The 20,726-nt window shown below is 54.8% G+C and overlaps 2 protein-coding genes across 2 annotated transcripts; one reads left to right on the forward strand and one right to left on the reverse strand.

Moving 5' to 3' along the window:
• Positions 1–2,395: 2,395 nt before the first annotated feature.
• On the forward strand, positions 2,396–8,467 carry CNN1 (calponin 1). The gene is made up of 7 exons (XM_054562267.1): positions 2,396–2,524; positions 4,506–4,627; positions 6,928–6,994; positions 7,094–7,231; positions 7,413–7,523; positions 7,995–8,141; positions 8,222–8,467. Exons 1-7 carry the CDS (start codon positions 2,462–2,464, stop codon positions 8,465–8,467), a joined length of 894 nt encoding a protein of 297 aa, XP_054418242.1. The 5' UTR covers positions 2,396–2,461.
• A 3,617-nt stretch (positions 8,468–12,084) lies between these two features.
• On the reverse strand, positions 12,085–17,627 carry ELOF1 (elongation factor 1). Its single transcript, XM_054562248.1, has 4 exons — positions 17,571–17,627; positions 13,240–13,373; positions 13,047–13,117; positions 12,085–12,751 (listed from the first exon to the last, which is right to left on the reverse strand). Exons 2-4 carry the CDS (start codon positions 13,353–13,355, stop codon positions 12,687–12,689), a joined length of 252 nt encoding a protein of 83 aa, XP_054418223.1. The 5' UTR covers positions 13,356–13,373; positions 17,571–17,627; the 3' UTR covers positions 12,085–12,686.
• Between the last annotated feature and the right edge of the window lie 3,099 nt (positions 17,628–20,726).

Raw genomic sequence — 20,726 nt, forward strand, 5'->3', positions numbered from 1 at the left:
GAAACAGAGACACAGAGATTGAGAGATAATAGAGAGAGAGGAGACATGGGGACAGAGAAAGACAGAGGCAATGTGACCGGAAAATTTAGGGAGACACTGAGACAAAGACTGAGACAGAAAAAAGGCTAGATGATGCAGAGGGATGGATGTAGTGCGACCTAGAGACAAAGTATAAGGTGCAAAGACACAGACCCAGAATTGGAAGGACAGGACATACCCTGAAGGGGCCACCATCTAAGGAGACCCCGGACTGCCCTTTGAGGGGCGCGCCAAGTGCTTCCCCACCCCGCCCCCGTCGTGCCTGGGCTGTGACTTCAGAGCCGGCGCGGATTCTATAAATGGCCAGGCGGCAGCAGGCCGGGAGGCTGGGTGGAGTGAGTCAGCGAGCGCGTCACCGCCGCGGGGTGCCGGCCAGGCCCCGCCTCCGCCCATTCTGGGCCGCCAGGGGGCGCCGTCCTCGAGCTCCGCAGGGGCGCGGGTACTCGCATGCGCAGTAGCGACATGTGGCTCACCGTAGGCCGCTCTCCGTGGGCGGGACCCCGGAATCCTAGTGTTCGAATCCTGGCTCCGCCGCCCTCATGCTGCATGACCCCGGGCGGTCGGCTTCCAGTGTCTGTGCCTCCTAGTGACTCCACCCATAAGGATGTTGTGAGGAATGAATGAACAGATCCAATGCACTGAGTACCTACCAGGAGCCAATAGTTCATTTATGTATTTTAGTGCATCTTCACCATATCATTACATGACACAACTTGTCCTTAGTTGCCTTCGCCCAGTCTTTCTCAAATGGGGGAAATCTGCCCTACCCATCCCCTGGGATCATTTGTCAATGTCTGGACACATTTCTGTTTGTCAGCACTAAGAGGGCGTTGCTGATATCTAGTAGGCAGAGAACCGGGATGCTGCTTAAAGTACAATGCCCAGAACAGCTCCCCCCACACAGAATCATCCAGCCCCGTTGACAACAGTGCTGAGGTTGAGAAACCTGCCTTTGCCTCTTAGCATTAAGGGCATGGACCTGGGATCCAATTCTGCTCTGCCATTGGCAAGCTGTGTGACACTGGGGAGGTGATTCCACACCCTCGTGCCTCAGTTTCTCCATCTTTATATTGCATATTATCCTGTCCACTTGTGAGAGTGTTGTGAGGATGGAGTTAATTCATGCACAGGGCTTGGAACGGGGCCTGTTGTCATATTAGCATATCACAGCTGTGCCCTTAGCGTGTGGCCAGCAAATTGCATGTCTTTAACATTAGTGGATGGCAGTGTGCTGACATATCATCCAAGTGTCACTGACATGGCCTTGACATATGTGGCATAATGTGGGCATATCACTCTGTGGTGGCTGCGGCTGCTTGCATGTATTCCCTCCAGGCCATTGTGCCTGGGCCAGGGATATGTGGGGACTCCATGGCCTGAAACCTGCTAACAGAGTCACCCCGTGGCTCAGGCAACGCACAGGCAGATGGGGAGGGTGGGGAGGGTGAGATCCATGATCTCTGTTCCCCCAGGATCTTTTTTTTTTTTTTTAATTTTTAAAGATTTTATTTATTTATTTTTAGAGAGGGGAAGGGAGTGAGAAAGAGAGGGAGAGAAACATCAGTGTGTGGTTGCATCTCGCGCGGGGACCTGGCCTGCAACCCAGGTATGTGTCCTACACCGGGAATCAAACCAGCGACCCTTTGGTTCGCAGGCTGGTGCTCAATCCACTGAGCCACACCAGCCAGGGCTATTCCCCCAGGATCTTATAAGGGACTGGAGGGGACAGAAGTGGGGTACCAGATTCCCAGCAGAAGTACTGCTACTCCCTGAGTTCTGTCCTATGCCAGGCACTGCACTGGGCAAGTCAGAGGCCTTGTTTCTTTCCACCCTCGCAACATTCTCACAAAGTTATCATTAGCCCATTTTACAGATGTGACAACAAAGGCTCAGAGAGCAGAAGGGACTTGTCTATATTTATGGACTATTGGTTTTTGGAGTTAAGCCAAGGGTGGTACTTGATAAACCACCACATGTGGCAGTTCTGAATCAAGACTAGAGAGAGACATGAAAAGACGGACTCAGAGACACAGAGAGCCTCAGAGACAGACACAGAGACTGGGGGACCCAGCCAGAGGCCCAGTGAACAGTGGGGGTTGGGGAGGAGTGAGGAAAGGTTGGTCTCGGTCTGGCTAAGCACCCCCCCAAAAAGAATAACCCTGGCCGCCCCCTTAGGTGGAAACAATGACACAATCAGCTCCCAATACCAAGGCCCTGACATCACGAAAGGGGGGTGGCTGAGGTGGGGGGTGCCCCGCCCCTCGGCAGGCCCCTGTGGCCAATGGGACAGCCTTGGAAGAGGCCCGGGCAGCCTCTGTAGCTTCAAAAACCTGTGAGGAGGGAAGAGAGTACAGACAGAGCCTCAGCTCCTGCTGCTGTCCTCAGAGCCACTGTCACCTCTGACTGCCCACCACCGGCCGGCATGTCCTCCGCTCACTTCAACCGGGGCCCTGCCTACGGCCTGTCAGCCGAGGTCAAGAACAAGGTAGGGCTAGAGGGCCTCCTTCTGTCTGGCCCACACACTCTGCCAGCCCAGAGACCCTGCTCTTGGGGTTCCCTGGACCCCCTCCTGCCGATCCCGTATGGCTTGGAACCTGAGGGGGAAGGGGGACAAGTGTGCTGTAGGAGCTGCCTTCCTCCCCCTCCTGAGCATCTCAGAGTCCTCAGCTACTGTTGGGGGTGGAGTGGGGGCACACAGACAACCACAGATAAACAGAGGGGGGGTCATTCCATTGTGAAGACGCTGCTTGATCAGAATCCCCTGTGAAGGCTTTATTTTCATGAGGAGCCAGGGGAGACTTATTGATCTTTCCCACTCCCCCAGACTGACAAAGAAGTTGGGGAGTGCTTGAGAGCTGGGGTTCCTGGGAGGCGAGGCCTAGAAAGTGAAGGGAGAAGGAGGTAGCTGAGGAGGGCAGAGAACAGGCATTAGGAACAGCGCAGGGGTCTCCTAATCTCAGAATTAAGAAGACACTGAGACATGACCTCCATGCTATGAATGAGTAAACTGAGGTCCCAAGTGGAGAGGCAAGTAGCTAGGGTCCTACAAAAGAGAGGTGCAGAGCCAGGCCCCTGGCCTAGCTCCCTTTCTACACCAGAATGGGGTCAGCTTCTTCAGGGCAGCACACCGAAGGCCCCAACCCACCGGAATGTTCCCTTGAGACCTGCCCAGAGAGAGTCCCTGCCAGGGGAGGAGTCCCAGCCCCAACTGACAGAAGGGAACACTGAGGCACAGGGTGGCTTTTTCTAGGGTCCCACAGCCAGGAAGTGGGGAGCTGATATTGGGACCTGGGTTGGGGATTCTCGTGGCTGGGGGAGGGAGCGGGCGGGTGGGGGGGCGGATGCTCAGACGGGAGACACATCCCAGCACTCCCCGCCCCGTCCCCCAAACCCCCCCTCCCCAGCGCCGGCCCCAGAGCCCAGCCGAGCCGCCACACCATATAAGGCGGCCTTGGGGAGCCCGGCCTGCGCTATATAAGGGCCGGTTTGCTTTATAAAGCCGGCCTGATGGGGAGGGGGTGTCAGGGCCCAGGCCAGGTGAGGGGGCTGCCCCTTCCCACCTCCCCCTTCCTCAGGAGAAGGGACAGCTGTGTCCCCAAGGGCCTGGGAGCCAGTCTGAGCTGGGGACAGAGGGTTCTAGAGAAACGAAGATTCTGGGAGCCTGAGACAAGAGAGAGACAGACAGGGAGCAGCAAGCCAGGAGCGAAATAAGAGTGAGACACAGATGGAGGAGTAGAGGGGGGAGACGAGTACCACCCCCACCAGAGGCAGGGAACCTGAAGTCCAAAATAGAGAGTGACCCACAGATGGATGAGCCATGAGCCCTGGCCAGACACAGAGAGATGGGGACCGGAAGACATGGCTAAGGAACGGCAGACATCAGTGGGGGAGAGAGAGCCAGGGGCCCAGGGGAATGAGGAGACCGAGAAATACAGACTCAGCGCTTAGGGTCAGAGGTAACACAAAGACAAGCTGCGACACCCTGCCGGAGCCGGAGCCGGAGCCGGAGCCGAGAGGAGGACCTGGAGGCGGGCAGAGGGGCAAGGCAGAGCAGTCCCCAGCAAGGCGGCGGCCTGGGGCACCCCCTCTGGGCTCCTCCTCCCTGCCCGAGGCCGCCTAGTCTTCCTGCGGGGGGAGGGGATGGGGGCAGGACCAGGGAAAGCAAAGCCCCAAGTTTGGCCTGGAGGGGGAACCAGGAGGCCAGACGCCACCCCCCAACTCAGAGTATCCCCCTCTCCACCCACCCTCGTCTACACTCTCTGGTGCCAAACCTCGGAATGCCCGGAATGGCCCCCTGGGCAGGTGCCACCTCAGCCCTGGCCCTCAGCCCCCTCAGGCGCCCTCCCCCCATGGATGCTGTGGCCAAATTGCCTTAGTTGGGAAGGGATAGGGAAGGAGATCAGGCTTAGGGAGCAAAGCCTGCCTCCCCCCAGTTCTCACCATCATCTCTGTGCCCCCTGCCCCAGCTGGCCCAGAAGTATGACCTCCAGCGCGAGCAGGAGCTTCGGGAGTGGATCGAGGGGGTGACAGGACGCCGCATAGGCAACAACTTCATGGACGGCCTCAAAGACGGCATCATCCTTTGCGAGTGAGTGGGGGGCCCTGTTGGCCCAGACTCTGCCTAGAACGGCCCCCGCGCCGGTATTCGCCTCTCCCCCTCAGCCCCTTCACCCACCATGAGCTGGGCTGGACACTTTGTATCTCAGACCTTGAAACAGTCCTCAGAGGTGCCAAATAACCATTGTGCCCATTGAACAGGAAAGAAAACTGAGACTCAAGTAAACCCCATCACCCACATTGCCATGCAGTTCCAACAGAAATGACTCCAGATTCTAGCAGCTTAACTGCCATGCACACAGGGCACATAGGCCCATTTATGGCCTCCTGTGTCCCAAGAAAGGGAGGTCACAGCTAAAGGATAACAGGTAACAATGGCTGTCCATCACTGACTCAGTGACATGAGGGATGTGCCGCTGTAATTTAAGTAGGCTCTGATTTTCTCCTCTTCTCAGAATTAAATCACTGAAGGAAATGCAAACTTCTGAGCTCCCGAGCCCTGATTCCAGATGTAACCACAGTTCTAACGCTGGGCGCAGCCCTGAGCCCAGCAGAGGTCCTGTGTGTATCTCTGAGTTTGACCCAGGACAGGGTGACCATAAAGGCCCGAGTGTGCCCTTGTGAATGTTCCTTACCAAGCCCTAGGTGCTAGAAAGCGGGGCACACAGGAGGACACCCTACAATATCCATTGGGAACAAGAAATAGGGAGACAGCCCGGTGTCCCAGCTCAGACAGGGCCACTCGCCCCCAGGCCTTCGTGCACCCGGTCTGCGGAGCTCCTGCTGTGTGCCGGTCTAGGCACTGGCGATATGGACCAGCCGGCCGCCGGGCTCACAGGGCTGAGTGGAAGCGACGGGGCGAACAGTGGAGGAAATCCTCACATACTTGCCTGGGGCGGGAAGCGACGTGGAGAAGAGTCAGTGGTGAAGGATGGGGGGCTACGTGGGTTGAAAGCTTGCTGCTTTGTGCGGGATGGTTTGGGAGGTCTTTCTGAAGAGGTAACATTTGCGCAGAACCTTGGACGAAGTGAGGGAGGAAGTCAGTGGGTGTCTGAGGAAGAGTGGGCCAGGCAAGGGCAACCAGTGCAAAGGCCCTGAGGCAGGCACATGCCTGGTGTGTTCCAGGAACCGCGAGGGGCTGCCACAGGGTGACCGGGGGAGGGGGAGGTATTTAGCTGCGGGCCAGGGGACATGAGGCCTTTCAGTTATGCTAAGGAGTTAGGGAACCAGGGCACGATGTTGAAGTGGGGAGTAACTGGCATTGTTTTAAAAAGGCCATTCTAGCTGAGAGATGAATGCTGTGTAGGGGATGAGGCGGAAGCTGGGAGCCCACGGGGAGGTCATTGCAAAAGCCCAGGAGGGTCCTGGCCGGTGTGGTTCAGCTGGTTGAAGCTTTGTCCCATAAACCGAAAAGTCATGAGTTTGATTCCTGTTCAGGGCACATTCGGGTTCGGTCCAAGTCGGGTCCCAGGCAAGAGGCAACCAATCGTTGTTTCTCTCCCTCTCTCTTTCCCTTCCTTCCCCTTGCTCTAAAATCAATATGGGAGTCCTAGAGTGAGGATTTAAACAAAAAAAAGAACAAACAGCAGGAGGGAGAAGGAGACCCTAGGGGCTCAGAGCAGGGTGGTGACCCTCTGGATGTCTTCAGAGGGTAGAGCCGGAGGCCTTGCTGAGGAATTGGATGAGGGGGTGAGAGAAGGCAGAGGAAAGTCAAGGATAAGTCTGAGGGCTTTGCCTGCACCCCTGGAAGGGTGGGTTTCCAGAACTGGGGGGCGGGGAAGGGAAAGTTCTGTAGGGCAGGTGGGTGCTGGGAGTCCAGGGTGGGCTGTACATGGTTTGAATCACCCATGTAGGCAGCTCGGTGGGGGAGTGAAAGGCCTGGGCTCCAGGGAGATACTGGGGAGAGGCCAGCATATCGGTGGTATTTCAAGTCAAGCGACCGGATAAGGTCAAAGGGTGAGTGTGGCAGGGAAGTCGGAGGCCTCAGCTGCAGGCTCTCCGCGGTGTTGAGGTCCCAAAGGAGACTGCAACTCAGTCTCCATTGAGTGGGGTGCAGCAGGGGACTCCCACACACCTTGGACAAGGAGACTTTCTGACCAGGGGCAGAGTCGAGCTCCTGCACTTTGTCTTCCGTCCTGGTCTTGCCTGTGTTCTGGGGGTGCATTGTGGCGCGGGTGGGGTTGGGGGCTCCAGTGGAGAGCAGACTGCGGTGGGAAACAGCAAAATGGATGTCGCCTATCCATGGTCATCATGACCCCTTGCCCTGTTGGGTAGGGCTTGGGTGGGGCAGTGGGGGTTGCCTTTGTCACGCCTGTCCCCTACTCCTTTCAGGTTCATCAATAAGCTCCAGCCAGGCTCCGTGAAGAAGATCAATGAGTCAACACAAAATTGGCACCAGGTGAGCGCAGGCTCTTTGTAAGTCTTTCAACCCCTCGCTGTAGCCCCTCAGACACCACCCCCATCCCCCACCACTGACTTGCCACCTGCTCCCCTCCAGCTGGAGAACATAGGCAACTTCATCAAGGCCATCACCAAGTACGGGGTGAAGCCCCACGACATCTTTGAGGCAAATGACCTGTTCGAGAACACCAACCACACGCAGGTGCAGTCCACCCTCCTGGCCCTGGCCAGCATGGTGAGTGTAGTTCAAGGGTGGGCATGGGGCAAAGGGACTGTGGACCGTCCGGGCTGGGATGTGAATGGGGCCGCCCATGTCCCTGAGCCCAGTGTGGGTGGGAGGGGCAGAGCAGGTGCTGGAAGGGACGGTGCAGCCAGAGACTCCCTCATCAGTCCCTGTCCCCCTCTCTCTCCCCCAGGCCAAGACAAAAGGGAACAAGGTGAATGTGGGGGTAAAGTATGCAGAGAAGCAGGAGCGGAAGTTTGAGCCAGAGAAGCTTCGAGAAGGGCGGAACATCATTGGGCTGCAGGTACTGCCCCTTCCCCACCTGGTGTCACTGCCGCTCAGACGAGGCGGGAGGTTGAGGCCCGGAAGGATTCTGGTCCCTGCAGGCTTTGGGGGACAGTATATTTGGCCTTAATTAAACTACATGTTAGGTGCTATGCTCCAACTCTGTACCCTAACACACTCCTCGAAGAGCTCTAGAGGGTAGGCACCATTAACATGACACCATCCATACAGAAGCTGAGCCCAGAGAAGCCAGCTCATTTGTCAGGATCACCCAAGTATGAGGAGTCAAGCTGGGACTTGAACCTTGGAAGTCAGGCCTGAGTGCTCTGAGCCACTCACTGAGCTGTGACAGTTTCTCTGGGCCTCAGTTTCCAGTCTGTAGCCTGAGGGTGGACACACGTGCCGTCAGAGGGCACGTGTGTCCGCTGGCCACGGTGGTCTGTGGTGAGGCTCTGTGACCCTCCAGGTGACTCTCCTCCTGGCTCCGTAGATGGGCACCAACAAGTTTGCCAGCCAGCAGGGCATGACGGCCTATGGCACCCGGCGCCACCTCTACGACCCCAAGCTGGGCACGGACCAGCCGCTGGACCAGGCCACCATCAGCCTGCAGATGGGCACCAACAAGGGAGCCAGCCAGGTGTGTGGAGGGCCGGGAGGCAGGCCGGGGGGCCCTTGCCCCTTGCCAGACCCGCGGCCTGACTGCGCTGCCTTCCACAGGCCGGCATGACAGCTCCTGGGACCAAGCGGCAGATCTTCGAGCCGGGCCTGGGCATGGAGCACTGTGACACTCTCAATGTCAGCCTGCAGATGGGTAGCAATAAGGGGGCCTCACAGCGGGGCATGACAGTGTACGGGCTGCCGCGCCAGGTCTACGACCCCAAGTACTGCCTGACGCCTGAGTACCCAGAGCTGGGCGAGCCCGCCCACAACCACCACCTGCACAACTACTACAATTCTGCCTAGAGCCCTGGGCCTCCTGGATTCCCCCAGGGAGGCTGGCTGCTGCTATCGGCAGGGCCTAGCCCGGTCCCGCTGCCCCCTGCCCCCTGCATGGCGCCCTTTAGCCCCTGGCACCTGCCTACAGGGTTAGCATTTAGGGGGAGCAGACTGAGGGGCTCTGTGGGGGGGATGGGGGCCCTCCTCCCTGGAGCGCTGCAGGGTCCAACACTGAGCCGGGTGTTCCCAGCAGCACCCAAAAGACGCACTGAGCAAAGCTACCCCGGCTGTGCCCCCATTCCCTCACAGGTGGGTTCCCTCCAGGACAAGAAGCCCCCCAAGCGAAGCCCCCAGAGCCCAGGCTCGGCCTGCCCCCGCCCCATTCCCATAGTGGGAGCCAACTGCATGCCCAGAAACCCAGCGGACACACGCAGTTTGGTTTGCAGCGACTGGCGTATGTGGATGTGACAGCAGTGTTTGTAACGCGAGCACTTTTTCTATTTCACTGGAGCACAATAAATGGCTGTAGAATCATCTGAAGACTCAGGCTGCTCTGTCCTGGAGCCTGTGTGGCTCTCGCACAGGTGCAAACAGCCTTGCTCAGATATGCTTCATTGCCCAAACACACGTCTGTGCAGGCACACGTACCCCCGCCCACCGTAAGATACACACACGGAGCTCACAGCCAATCGGCTGGACTCACGACAGGCAGTCACGCGCTCACACAAAATGCACACACACATCACTTGGTGAGTATGGTGTGCACACGCTCTCAGCCTTAGAGGTACACACTCCCACATAAGGACACAACGCACCTCACGAATGTACACAATACTCATACACACATGCTCAGTACCCATGTGCTTTCCCAGGGGGCCTGTGAGTCGTGGTGAGGAAGAGCCCACGTGCCAAGATGGGCTCAATGGGACAGGTGACCTTGGGCAAATCACTTCCCCTCTCTATGACTGTTTTTCCATCAGGAAAACGGGGACAGTAAGGCTCGTGGCGTCAGGGATTAAATGATGCCTCTAGACAGGATGACATTTGGCACTGATCAAAAGAATGAATAAGCTAGGCCCTGGGTGCCCTGTGGGCGAGAGGACCCTTTAGTCCTGGTGACCGGGGAGGGCAGAGGGCGGGGATGGTTAATTCGGGCACCCAGGGCAACGGTGCTTTACTGCCCTGCACAGAGCAGCTGAGAGGCTGACCGCAGGGCATGGTTGCCTTGCGTACCCACCTCACTCTGCCCTCTCCTTGGGGCTGTCCCCCCAGTCTCACCTGCCGCTCCAGAACCCTAGAAGTCTGCGGACAGGCCCCAACCTCCCTGTGTTTGAGAGAGGACTCAGATCTTCGGTGACATGGGCCCTAGTCACCCTCCCGCATGCCACCAACCAGTCAGGTTCTACGGAGAGGAGGCAGCCGTGCAGGGGTCACAAGCTGCCTTCTTCCCTCCCTTCCCCGCCCCTCCCCGCCCCTCCCCAGGGCAGGTGGTGAGGCTGGAATGTGGGGACCTGCAGAAGACCCCACGCACACAGGCGTTCGGCCCCTCGGGCCTCGTAAACTGGATTCCAGGCGCTCTTGGCCTGGCTGCCGAGCCCTGTTCCCTCAGGGACAGCTCGGGAAGCTATGCTGAGGATCCCTGCCTGGCGATGGGCCCTGCCTCCTCTGGAAAACAGCACCATATTAGCGCTCTGCCTGCGAGCCTGGGGCGGGCGGGGCCCGGATGCCAGAGGACTGAGCCCCCTTTCCCTGGACCCTGCAGGCAATCCAGCCCAGGCCCATCTGCCACTCTGCGCATGTCCACGGTCTCCTTACCTGGGGCCTTGGAGGGAGGTGGGCGCACCAGGAAGGGGCCTCTCAGGGCAGGATGGACCCCAGGGGGTACAGCCAGACTCAGTGGTTGGGCTCCGGGGTCAGGGTTTCCCGCCAGCTCGGCATCATCTGTTCACATTCCTCAATGCCCAGGGTGTGTCCCAGAGTTGCTTAAACCATGCTAGGCACCTGCATCCTCAGCATGGTCCCGGGAGGAAGGTTCCACCACCCTTCCCCTTGTACCGATAAGAAATTCAAAGCACAGGTCCACGGCTGCTCAGAGACAGGACGCCGGGACCTCCGTACCTGGGAGGCCATCTGAGGGCACGACGCAGCGCCCAGATGCTCACTATCAGCCACATTCAGATGTGTGCCTTTTCCAACAGTACCAAGCAACGAACTCAAATCTGACATTGTCTACCTGGAGACAGTGACAGATGCCACAGAATAAGGGCTCGGTCCTACAAGGTGCTGCCTATTGCAAGCCCAGGTGCTTCTGACGAATGGGCTATAGATTATGTTTTCCTATGATTCCCTCTTCGGGTTTGATTAATTTACTAAAGTAGTTTATAGAACTTAGAGAAACATTTTACTTATTAGATTACGGGTTTTTTATAAAAGGACATAACTCAGGAACAACCAGATGGAAGAGCTGCATAGGGAAGGGCACACCTGCTCCACGTGCACCACCCTCCTCGCACCTCCCTGCGTTCAACCTGGGAGCTCATCAAATCTTTTTATTTTTACTTTTTAAAAAAGACTTTATTTTTAGAGAGAGGAACATCAATGTGTGGCTGGCTGCATTTTGTGCGCCCCCTGCTGGGGCCCTGGTCTGCAACCCAGGCATGTGCCCTACATTGGGAATCGAACCCGCAACCCTTTGGTTTGCAGGTCAGCACTCAATCCACTGAGCCACACCAGCCAGGGGTGATTTTTTAAAACTGAATTTATTGGGGTGACATTGGTTAATAAAATTATATAGGTTTCATCAAACCTAGATTTGATCAGGTGTTCATCAAATCTTGTTGAAGATTTTAGAGAGCTTCACCTGTAGTCTCCCCTTTTCCTTTTCCAGGGGTTGGCAGGTGTGGCTGCAAGTTCCGCTCAGTCCCATTCAGGGTGACCATTCTGGAAATTCCAAGGGTTTTAGGAGCTCTGTGCCAGGAACAGGTACGAAGACCAATATATATTGTACCACACTCCTGCATCTGGCACCACCTCCAGCTTTTGAGACTCCTTACCAGCCTTGGACAGAGGTCCCTCTTGTGGACCCTTACTCCAGAGCACCCCAGTCTCCACAAAACCAAGAGCTGTTCCCTCAGCCTGGACCCTGGGTTGTGAAGCCAGGCTTCTGGTGTCCTGGGTTTAAGGACGAGCTGTGCTGCCTTCTGGCTGTGGGACCTCGGGCCAGTGACCTCCCATCTCCGGCCTGTTTCCTCATCTGAGAGCCTGGGGCGCTTGCCTCACAGGTGGCTGTTGGGACAAGGGGGTAAGGCAGGGAAGCCTGAGAGCAGCCACTGGCACTGAGTGGCCCTTGAGCACTGCCCCCCTCAGGCCAGGAAGCCTTCCCCAACCACCCGGCCCCAGCCCACCCCAGGCTCTGCTGGCCCTATTTCTCACCGGAACGAAATGCCTGCCTGAATGCCTGTGGGGTCACTGGTGTACCCTGCGCCCAGCAGTGGCCTAGTTTCACCCTGAATGCTTGACTAGTGGACAAGTGTTGGACAGTTTGAAGGACTTACCAAACCCCACCTCCAACGGCCTGCCAGGTCAGTCTCCTCCCTGCCCCCCTCACTGAGCACCGGGGCTAAGCAGAACCGAGGAAATCAGAGAGCCAGGAGTTTGAATCAGCTGCTTTATTTAAGGGCTCATGACTAACAGTTGTCCTGACCCAGCTCCTTCATCCTCTAAAAGCAACTAAACATGAACCAGGCCTCCCTGCGAAGGCCCAGCCGAGGGGCCTGCGGCTTTGAAGCCCAGGCCACAGCCCTCGGCAGGCAGAGGAGGGCAGGCAGTCCAGGTCACACGGGCAGGGTGCTGGGGAGGTGGGTGAGGAGGCGGGAGAGTCCCGAGGCTGACCGCAGGGCTTGCCCTCAGCCAGGCTGTTAGGGCACTGGCCCTGGAGAAGCCAGAGCCCTAGAGCCAGGGGATTGGTGGCTGAAAGGGGGAGCAAGTCAAAGGCTTTTGGATCCAAGGGAGGCAGTTCAGGTCCCTGGAGCCCAGCAACCCCTCGATTCCAGCCCCTGCCCATGAGCACACCCTCATGGCCACACTTGCAGCCACACACTCACGCTCGCATCCACTCAACATGCACACACAGAAGGCTGTGAGGGCCCTGGACCCACACCCCGGACCTCAGGAATGTCTCTGGAATGGCACCCAGTGGGCTGGTCCACGGCAGCCGGGCTGCCAAGGGGGTGGATCCTCTGCATTGCTACTGATTTGCTGCCTCGCAGGCGTCTATCCAATCGCTATACACGTCCACTGGTTCTGACAGATCTGAGCCACTGAAGTCAAGGGTCACTGCTAGCATCGGACCCCTTCCCGTACACAGCTCTGCTGCTCATGCTGGTGTCGGCCAGATCCCTGCCCTGCACAGTGTCATCCTAGCTAGGCAAGAAGGTGGCACTCATTCCTCTGGGTGGCCACGGCCTGGAACAAGGCACAGAGCAGGGCCAGAGGCGCATTCTACCCCCTTGCCCTTAGCCAAGTGCCCTCGAGCAGCCCACCTTGGATAGAGCAGCTCTGACCACCCCACCCTCACCCTCTGGAAAAAGATGTTTCCCAAGGATACATGTGATGGGCGTCTGGAATTCTTCTAGGCACACGGTACAAGAGATGACTCCAGTATTACGGGCACGGTCCCTGGAATGGGAGGAGACGAAGGGACTGGTGAGCAGAGGCTTGTGTCTATGGGGGAGGCAATTTCCAAGTAAGGGAGGAGGATCCCTGTGAGGCAGGACTCCTGGCCCCCACCCTCTACTCACATTTTCACGTCGCAAGATTTCTCATGGTTGCAGAAGGGGCAGGTGAACTGGGTCTCTAGGGTGCCTGTCATCTTCTTCTTTGGGGGCGGCTTCCGTTTTGACTTTCTGCGCCCCATGTCTGCAGGAGGGTGAACCTGTGCGGGGAGGGGGCCAAAAGTTAGCGACTCATGGCACCCACGAGGAGTCCTTCAGATGCTCTGGGAAGCAGGCTGGGAAGACAGTCCTGCTGGCCCACGGTGACGGGAGAGCCTGCACAATGACACCTTCTGGGGACAGCAGACAATCCCACTGCACTCTGGGTAGAGCGGGTGAGAGCAGGTTCTGCATTCTCACCCTGGCACCCTCACTTACTACATGACCTCAAGTAGGTTACTTAGTCTCTCTGTGCCTCAGTTTCCTTATTTATAAAAGAGATGAGGTTGCTACCACCAAGGGGCTGGCACGACAAATTCTAAGTGCGTGCAGAGTGTATAGCCCATCCATCTTTAGCACCTAAACAAGAAGCCACCGTTTCTGGTAAGGATAATACAAGGGACTCTCTGATGGGCCAGTTGCCCAGGTCTGGGCTGAGCCTAAGTGCTCAGAAGCCAGTGGTTTTGTTGATTTTAGAAGCAGCTGCTCCTCTGGTCAAGGGACATGCAAATACCACCCAGGAGGAACGACTCTCAAGGGATTTGACAGAGCCTCCAATGTGTTCCCTGGGCGGCCTATGCACAGCGGAGGGGCCACTGAACAGAGAAGTGCTTTGAGCAGAGAAGTACAATGAGCAAGGCTGAGGGGCAGGCATCTGAATGCCGGGCTGGTGGCTGGGGACCACTCAGCGGGAGGGGGGGCAGGCTCGAGAGGGAGCAGGTGAGGTTTCGAGTGTTTAGTTGGATCCTGACAGCCACGAGAGAGAAATAACATCACTCTGTGTTTTTAAGGGACTGCGGAGTATGGGTCCACAGTGTGGATGAAGGTGACGTCAGCACTGGGACAGGACTATCTGGGATGGAGAGGGCAGTTGGCAAGACCATGGAGACAAGTCAGTGGAGTGAGTACGGCTAGAGAAGGAAGCGTCCAGAACGACTTCCAAGGTTGTGATGGGCAAGAGAGTCGATGGGTAGGGGGAGATGGCAGCATTACTCTCTGATGTCTACCACGAAGCAAGAGAAAAATGATGGGGTCAGATGCCATCGGGACATATGTCTTGGAGGCAGTGACCACTGGGTGCATCTCTCTGTCAGGCACTGGGCTCTGTGCCCACCATCCTGAACCTTCCAAGGGGCGCCCTCCACCCCCCAATCACACGCTGCCCTTCTCTCTCTTCCCGCTGCTGGTTCTCGCATCATTCCTCCACGACAGGGGAGGCCAGCAGTCTGCCAGAGGAAAGAACCAGGGTTTCGTTCATATTTAACAATCACTTTCTATGTAACAGCCGTATTCTTAAAAAAAATTTTGTTTAACTTTTTCAATTACAGTTTACATTCAATATTATTTTATACTAGTTTCAAGTGTATAACATAGTTAGACAATCAGATATTTTACAAAGTGTTCCCCTGATATTTCCAGTACTCACTTGGCACCATACATACTCACTACAATATTGTTGGCCGTATTTCCTATGCTGTACTTTACACCCCCATAATTGTTTTGTAACTACCAATCTGTACTCCATCTCTTCATCTTTTCCACCCAGTCCCCCACTTCCCCTCCCTTCTGGCAACCATCAGTCTGTTCTCTGCATTTATCAGTCTGATTCTGTCTTGTTTGCTCATTTATAAGTGAAATCATATGGTATTTGTCTTTCTCTGACTTATTTCACTTAGCATAATACCCTCTAGATCCATCCATGCTGTCAGAACATCCACATTCTTAACTGAGGATGCTTCCAAGTCACTGAATAAACAGAAACAGTTGGCAAAGAACATCCACAAGCCCGCAGGACCACCCATTTGGCCTTCTCTCCTTTGCTTTGGAAGAATGTCGGTGGTCCCCACAGAATCAGTTTGTCCCCTGGGTCCCCACATCACGTTCTCTGTCACTATTGGACTAATAACATACTCTTTCCTACCTCTCCCATCATTAAAAAAATGAGACTTCTCATTTTCTGCAGGCTTTTCTAGTACTGCTGCCTGCCATTCACCCTCTGCGCTCCCTTCCATTCTCTCCCCACCACCTGCTCCATGCTGCCCACCCCAAGGGGCAGTCCCCATTCCTCAGGGCACTGCGCACACTGGGTCCCTCTTCCTGCCCCTCCCTCACAGCCCTCAGAGCCCTATACTCTCCTGCCCGACTCACTGGCAGGCCCTTTCACTCTCTGCCTCTCAGCTGCTGATCCCCCTCCCCCGTCCCCCCTTCCTCTAAAGATAAGAGTGCACAAACTCAGTATCTTTGGGCCTCTCCCCTCTCCGGCTACACTCAGCTCCATGGAGATCTCACCCAGCCTCGGAGCTTTAAATGCCTCTGCTGTACTGATGCCACCTGCCTGTCTGGCCTTGATGTCTCCTTTGAATCACAGACTCGCCGGTCTACCTGTTTTAGTCACACCTCCACCTGATGCTAACAGACGTTTAAATGTAACCTGTCCAAAACCAAGCTCCTGACACCTCAACCTGGTCTCTCACAGTCTTCGCCATCTCAGCAGATAGCAAATTCATCTTTGCAAAAACCTCGGACTCATCCTTGATTCTTCTCTCTCTCACACAGCCCTTATCTGACCCTGATCTCGCTGACCGCTTCCCACCACCTCTAGGGCCAGTGCCCTGGTCTGAGTCTGGAGTCCTGGTCACCTCTGGCCTGGATTATCACAACAACCTCCTCAGTGGTCTCCTTGCATCCAACCCATGTCCCACATGTAAAGGGACTCAACTTTACATGAGGGCAGGGACTTCTGTCTTTGTATCCTCAGGGCCAGAAACTGCTCAAGGCACAGAGCCGGCACTCAACAAATATTTACTGAGCAAATGAATGAATAAACCAATGCCAGGCCCTACACCAAACCACAGCAACGGTACAATCAAGGCAGGCAAGGTATCTGCTTCTGTGAAACTTTACTGTAGTGGATGCACACAGGCCCTTAACAAGTTAGCTAATAAGTGAAATCATTCCAAATATTGTTATGTCCTATGAGGTGAATATAGGATTACATGAACACTTCCAGAATGGGGCTACTTCAGGTGAGGGTAGAGCGGGAAGGACCCTCTGGGTAAGTCACAAGCTGAGGCCTGAATGACAAGAGAAGGCACCATGCAAGGTAGTGCGGGAAGAGGGAAGAGCAACTGCAAAGGCTCTGAGGAAGAAGCTTTCCTTGAGAGGAAGAAAGAAGACTGTAGAGCTGAAGCTCAGTGACCCATGGAGACGGGTATGAGATGAGACATAAGAGGTAAGCAACAGACCCCACAAGACCCTGCAGGCTTTTGTAAGGTGTAGTCAGTTCTGTAGCCCATGCTCTCACCTGCCAGGACTGTTTTTTGTTGTTTTTTTTTTTTTTTTGCAAAGCTCAGCCCTGGGTACCACCTGAAACAGAATCACCTGGGGGGGGTGTCCCCAAAAAAGGCTGATTTCTGAACCTCACCCCAGATCTCCCCCCACTGGAATGTCAGTTCTGGAAGGCGGGGAGGGGGCATGATTTGAACACTGCTGAAGCCCCAGCACTCACAGTGCCTAGTATGCATTAAGTGTTTAATAACTATTTTTTAAATTTATTGATTTGACAGAAAAGGAGGGGGAGAGGGAAAGAGACATCAATTTGTTGTTCCACTTATTTATGCATTCCTTGGTTGATTCTTGTATGTGCCCTGACCCGAGATCGAACCCGCAACCTTGGCGTGTTGGACCACACTCTAGCTAACTGAGCTATCCGGCCAGGACCTCAGTAACAATTTGCTGAATGAGTAAGTGAGTCGCCTGAATCAGAAGCTACAAATGGGCTCCCGAATATCACTTCACCCCGTGACTACAATACCCTACTCCCACCTCAGAAAACGGGGCTGGCCGGCCTATAAAAGAGGAGTCTCGGCCCGTCCCTTCGGTAACAGCGACATAAGTCCAATCGCGCCAAGCGAGGGATGGTAGAGGGGTCGGCCTCCGATCCTGCTGTGACCCAAAAAGTGGGAGTGTGGGTGGCCCCACCAGGCTCTCCAAGGTTTTGGCGGCGCCTCCCGCCGGTAGAAGCAAGGCCTCCGAGCAGCCGCGCTTCGCCGGCTAGGACCCGGAGGAGTCAAGCTCCCCGATGGACCACCCTCCAAGCCCGTGGCCCTCGGTGCCTCCTCCAACACCCTGTGAGCGGCGCCGAGTCGAAAAGCACCCTGCCCTGCTCGACTCCTAAGCCCTCCCGCGCGAACAGTCACCTGCACTCTCCTTTCCTCGTTGGGACAGCCGCGTTCACCCGGGAGACAGTGACTTCCGGCCCTCAGCGGAAGCGGAACGTCCTCCTGTCCCCTCAAGTCCTGCCTACCTGCAGCCGGGACAGCCCAGCGGGCAGGACCCGCCTCCTCCATCTCTGTGCGCATGCGTACTCGCATTCCTGGGGGCGGGGCGTGGAAGGCCGGCGGTAGTTTCGCAGTGCGCCTGCGCAAGGGCTGGAGCGCGTTTGACGGTCGCCACGCTAGAGGGTATCACTCCTAGTCGCTTCCTGCGGTGGCAATTCCTGCGTTTCAGGGGCGGTGGGCCAGGCCATCCGAAAGCCGGAAAGGCATCCTTGTCCGCGGTCGCATCATCTTCCTGGGGATTCTCACTTGACTTTGTCGATTCAAATCCCTGTCCCTCGCAGCCCACCCAGGTCTCCAATGTGGGATACATTAACATAGCCGGTGCTAAGGAATTGCAAATACTAGTATGGCTCAATCAGGGTGAGGGGAAGCTTGTAAGAGGCTCTTCTCAAGATTTAACAAGGACCTTAGGATCTTACTACAATGCAGCGTTTGATCACTGGTGACCTTGATAAGAGCTGTTTGATTAGTGTTCAGGAAAATAACTTGTAATGAGAAGTATATTAACAGACCTAACTCCAGGATTTCCGCTAGGGGGCAGTGTTAGACTTGGAAGTGGCTGAGAAGACCCCTTCTCAGTGCTGGTTACAAACCTGGCCGTACACAGGAAGGGATCATAAAATAAATGGTGTTTTGCAACTTGCTGTTTTCACTTAGTGGTCAATACATATACAAGTAACTCTTGTTTTTAGTGGCTACACAATTAATTCATAGTGCAACTCTGCCATGGTACGTGAGCAATCCTCTATTTGCTGAGGATTGCCAGGTTAGCTTTTTCCTCCCTTCCTTCCTTCACAGCTTTATTGAGATATAATCGGCAGAAAATAAACTGCATGTATTTAAACTATGAAATTTTATGTCTTGACATATGCATATACCCGTGAAACCATCACCACAATCAAGATAGTGAACGTTTCCATTGCCTCAAGAAGCTTCCTCCTGTCTCTTTGTAGTTAATTCCTTCCCTGCCCCCAACCCCTGGCGTCAATTGATCTGTGTTTAGTTACTATAGCTTTGTATTTTTCAGAAAGTCACAAAAACAGAATAATACAATGTGTAGCCTTTTGAGTTTGACTTCTACTCAGCTAACTACCTTCAAGTCCATGTTGTGTCTCTCAGTAGTATGTTCCTTTTTATTGCTGAGTTGTATTCCATTATGAGGATATACCGGCTCGTTTATCCTTTCAACTATTGATGGACATTTGGGTTGTTTCCAGTTTGGGGACAATGATGAGTAGAGTTCCTATGATCCATCTCATTCAGATCTTTGTGGGGATACTCATTTTCATCTTCTTTTCTGTTATATTTTTACACTGAAATATGTGATCCCTCTGGAATTTATTCTTGTATGTGGATGGAAGTAGGGTTCAGGCTCTGTCTTCCTCTGGGCAAATCAACAAGGCAATTTATACCTTTTCTGTGACGTTGCAATACCACCTTCAACCTACATCACGTTCTGGTGTGTTCTTGAGTTTTTTCCTGGATTCCCTCTGGACATTTTCCAGGAGCCAAGGTCGTGCAGGTCTCTTACCTTCTTGTTCATAATTCTCGGCCCTGTTAGCCAGTGAGGAGGTGGGTGTGGCATGATTCTCCCGGGACAACGGGCTTGCTGCTTAAGGGTCCTGGTGTCCATTCTAGCACTTGGTGTGATGAGTAGGGTGTGACATGATAATATCTGTCATGATTGAATCAGATGTTCTCACTTGGGAAGAATGAGATGAGGTAAGTCCCTGCGACTGGTCTTGAGGAACTCTGTCAGTTTAGAAGGCATCTTTATAACAATGGCTATGTGCTGGTTGGCATTGTTCCCTGAGCTGGACAGAAGCCCTCTGAGGGTCTACCCTGCTTTATTATTTTTCGTGCTCCTGTGTCCCCAACTTTCTGGCACAGGCCATGGTCCTTAATGCTTGGTAGAAGTGCTTGGTCGTTGTGGAGGAGGGGGCCAGCCCCGTCCTTGCCACACATTCCAGCACCTGCTTTGATGTGTCACTTCTCCTTTCCAAGTTCTGGGCCCTGTGATCGGGGACATTGGGCTGATTCCACGCTTTGCGCCCTGCCAACAGCGACATTGGGCTAACCTCTGATTCAGACCCCTTCCTGTTCAGAACCTCTGAGTCAGTAGGAAGAGGTAGGGTGAGCAGCTGTGAGCTGCTTTGACTGCCTCAGTTAAGATTGAGTCTGCCACTTTCAGGATGTGACCTTGGGCACGTTATCTCTTTGGTTTCTGTAATGTTCTTTGAGAAGCAAGTTTGATTATAGCCCTTCCCTTGTGGGTCAGGATTAGAAGTGATGGTGTTGGGTTTTTTTCCCCCCCCCTTTTTTGCAAAGAGATTGGCTGGTAGTAATGCCAGCCAACTAAACATCAGTTGGAAGTAACTCAGGGCTGGTCTTTGGGTGAGACAGCTTTGCTTAATTTTAGCAGTAACACTTGTACGTGTAACAAATTCAACACTATGGAGGTCTCTAACTTAGGGACTGGAAGGTGTCCCTTCACCAAGTTCCTCTCCCCAGCAGTAACTTCAGTTATGTTTTGTCCAAGAGATTTCATTTTTCATTTCACTCAGCTGGGCTGGCAGCTCAAGCGGCAGTTGAGGGCGGGCCAAGGGAGACGTTTCTGTGACTCCCCTGCTGCTGTGGGTGGGTGTTAGTCAACTCTCCCCAGAAGAGGAACTGGGCTTCTCTGCAGCCTCAGCTCAGGACGCACATTCTGCTTTTAGCATTCATTGTGAGAAACTGGCCCTGAAATAATTCCACTTCTGGACGTTTTCCTACATACACACTTGCACCGATGTACAAAAGCATGGGTCCAGGAATGTCCGCTCTAGCTATGCTGGTAAAAGGGAAAGATTGGAGATTTCACAGGCCCCAGCAGGGAGCCAGAGACAGGTGGAAGCTCCGTGGCTGTTAAAAAGAACGGCAGTCCTGCTCTTGTTTATCCTACAAACGTATCTGCCCATGTAGGATACGGGGACAGGATCACTTGTTGCGGCATAGTTTGAGGATAGCCAAATTATT

This window comes from Pteronotus mesoamericanus, unplaced genomic scaffold, assembly GCF_021234165.1.
Source record: "Pteronotus mesoamericanus isolate MK-2021 breed Mesoamerican mustached bat unplaced genomic scaffold, CSHL_Meso_final scaffold_636, whole genome shotgun sequence".
NCBI classification, from domain to species: Eukaryota; Metazoa; Chordata; class Mammalia; order Chiroptera; family Mormoopidae; genus Pteronotus; species Pteronotus mesoamericanus.

Coding starts and splice junctions, on each gene's coding strand:
- CNN1 (XM_054562267.1), top strand. CDS start 2,462: ATGTCCTCCGCTCACTTCAACCGGGGCCCTGCCTACGGCCTGTCAGCC. Junction 4,628..6,927: donor GACGGCATCATCCTTTGCGA/GTGAGTGGGGGG, acceptor TACTCCTTTCAG/GTTCATCAATAAGCTCCAGC. Junction 8,142..8,221: donor CCAACAAGGGAGCCAGCCAG/GTGTGTGGAGGG, acceptor TGCCTTCCACAG/GCCGGCATGACAGCTCCTGG.
- ELOF1 (XM_054562248.1), bottom strand. CDS start 13,355: ATGGGGCGCAGAAAGTCAAAACGGAAGCCGCCCCCAAAGAAGAAGATG. Junction 13,118..13,239: donor AAATCTTGCGACGTGAAAAT/GTGAGTAGAGGG, acceptor CTCCCATTCCAG/GGACCGTGCCCGTAATACTG. Junction 12,752..13,046: donor ATTCCAGACGCCCATCACAT/GTATCCTTGGGA, acceptor TCAGTGGCTCAG/ATCTGTCAGAACCAGTGGAC.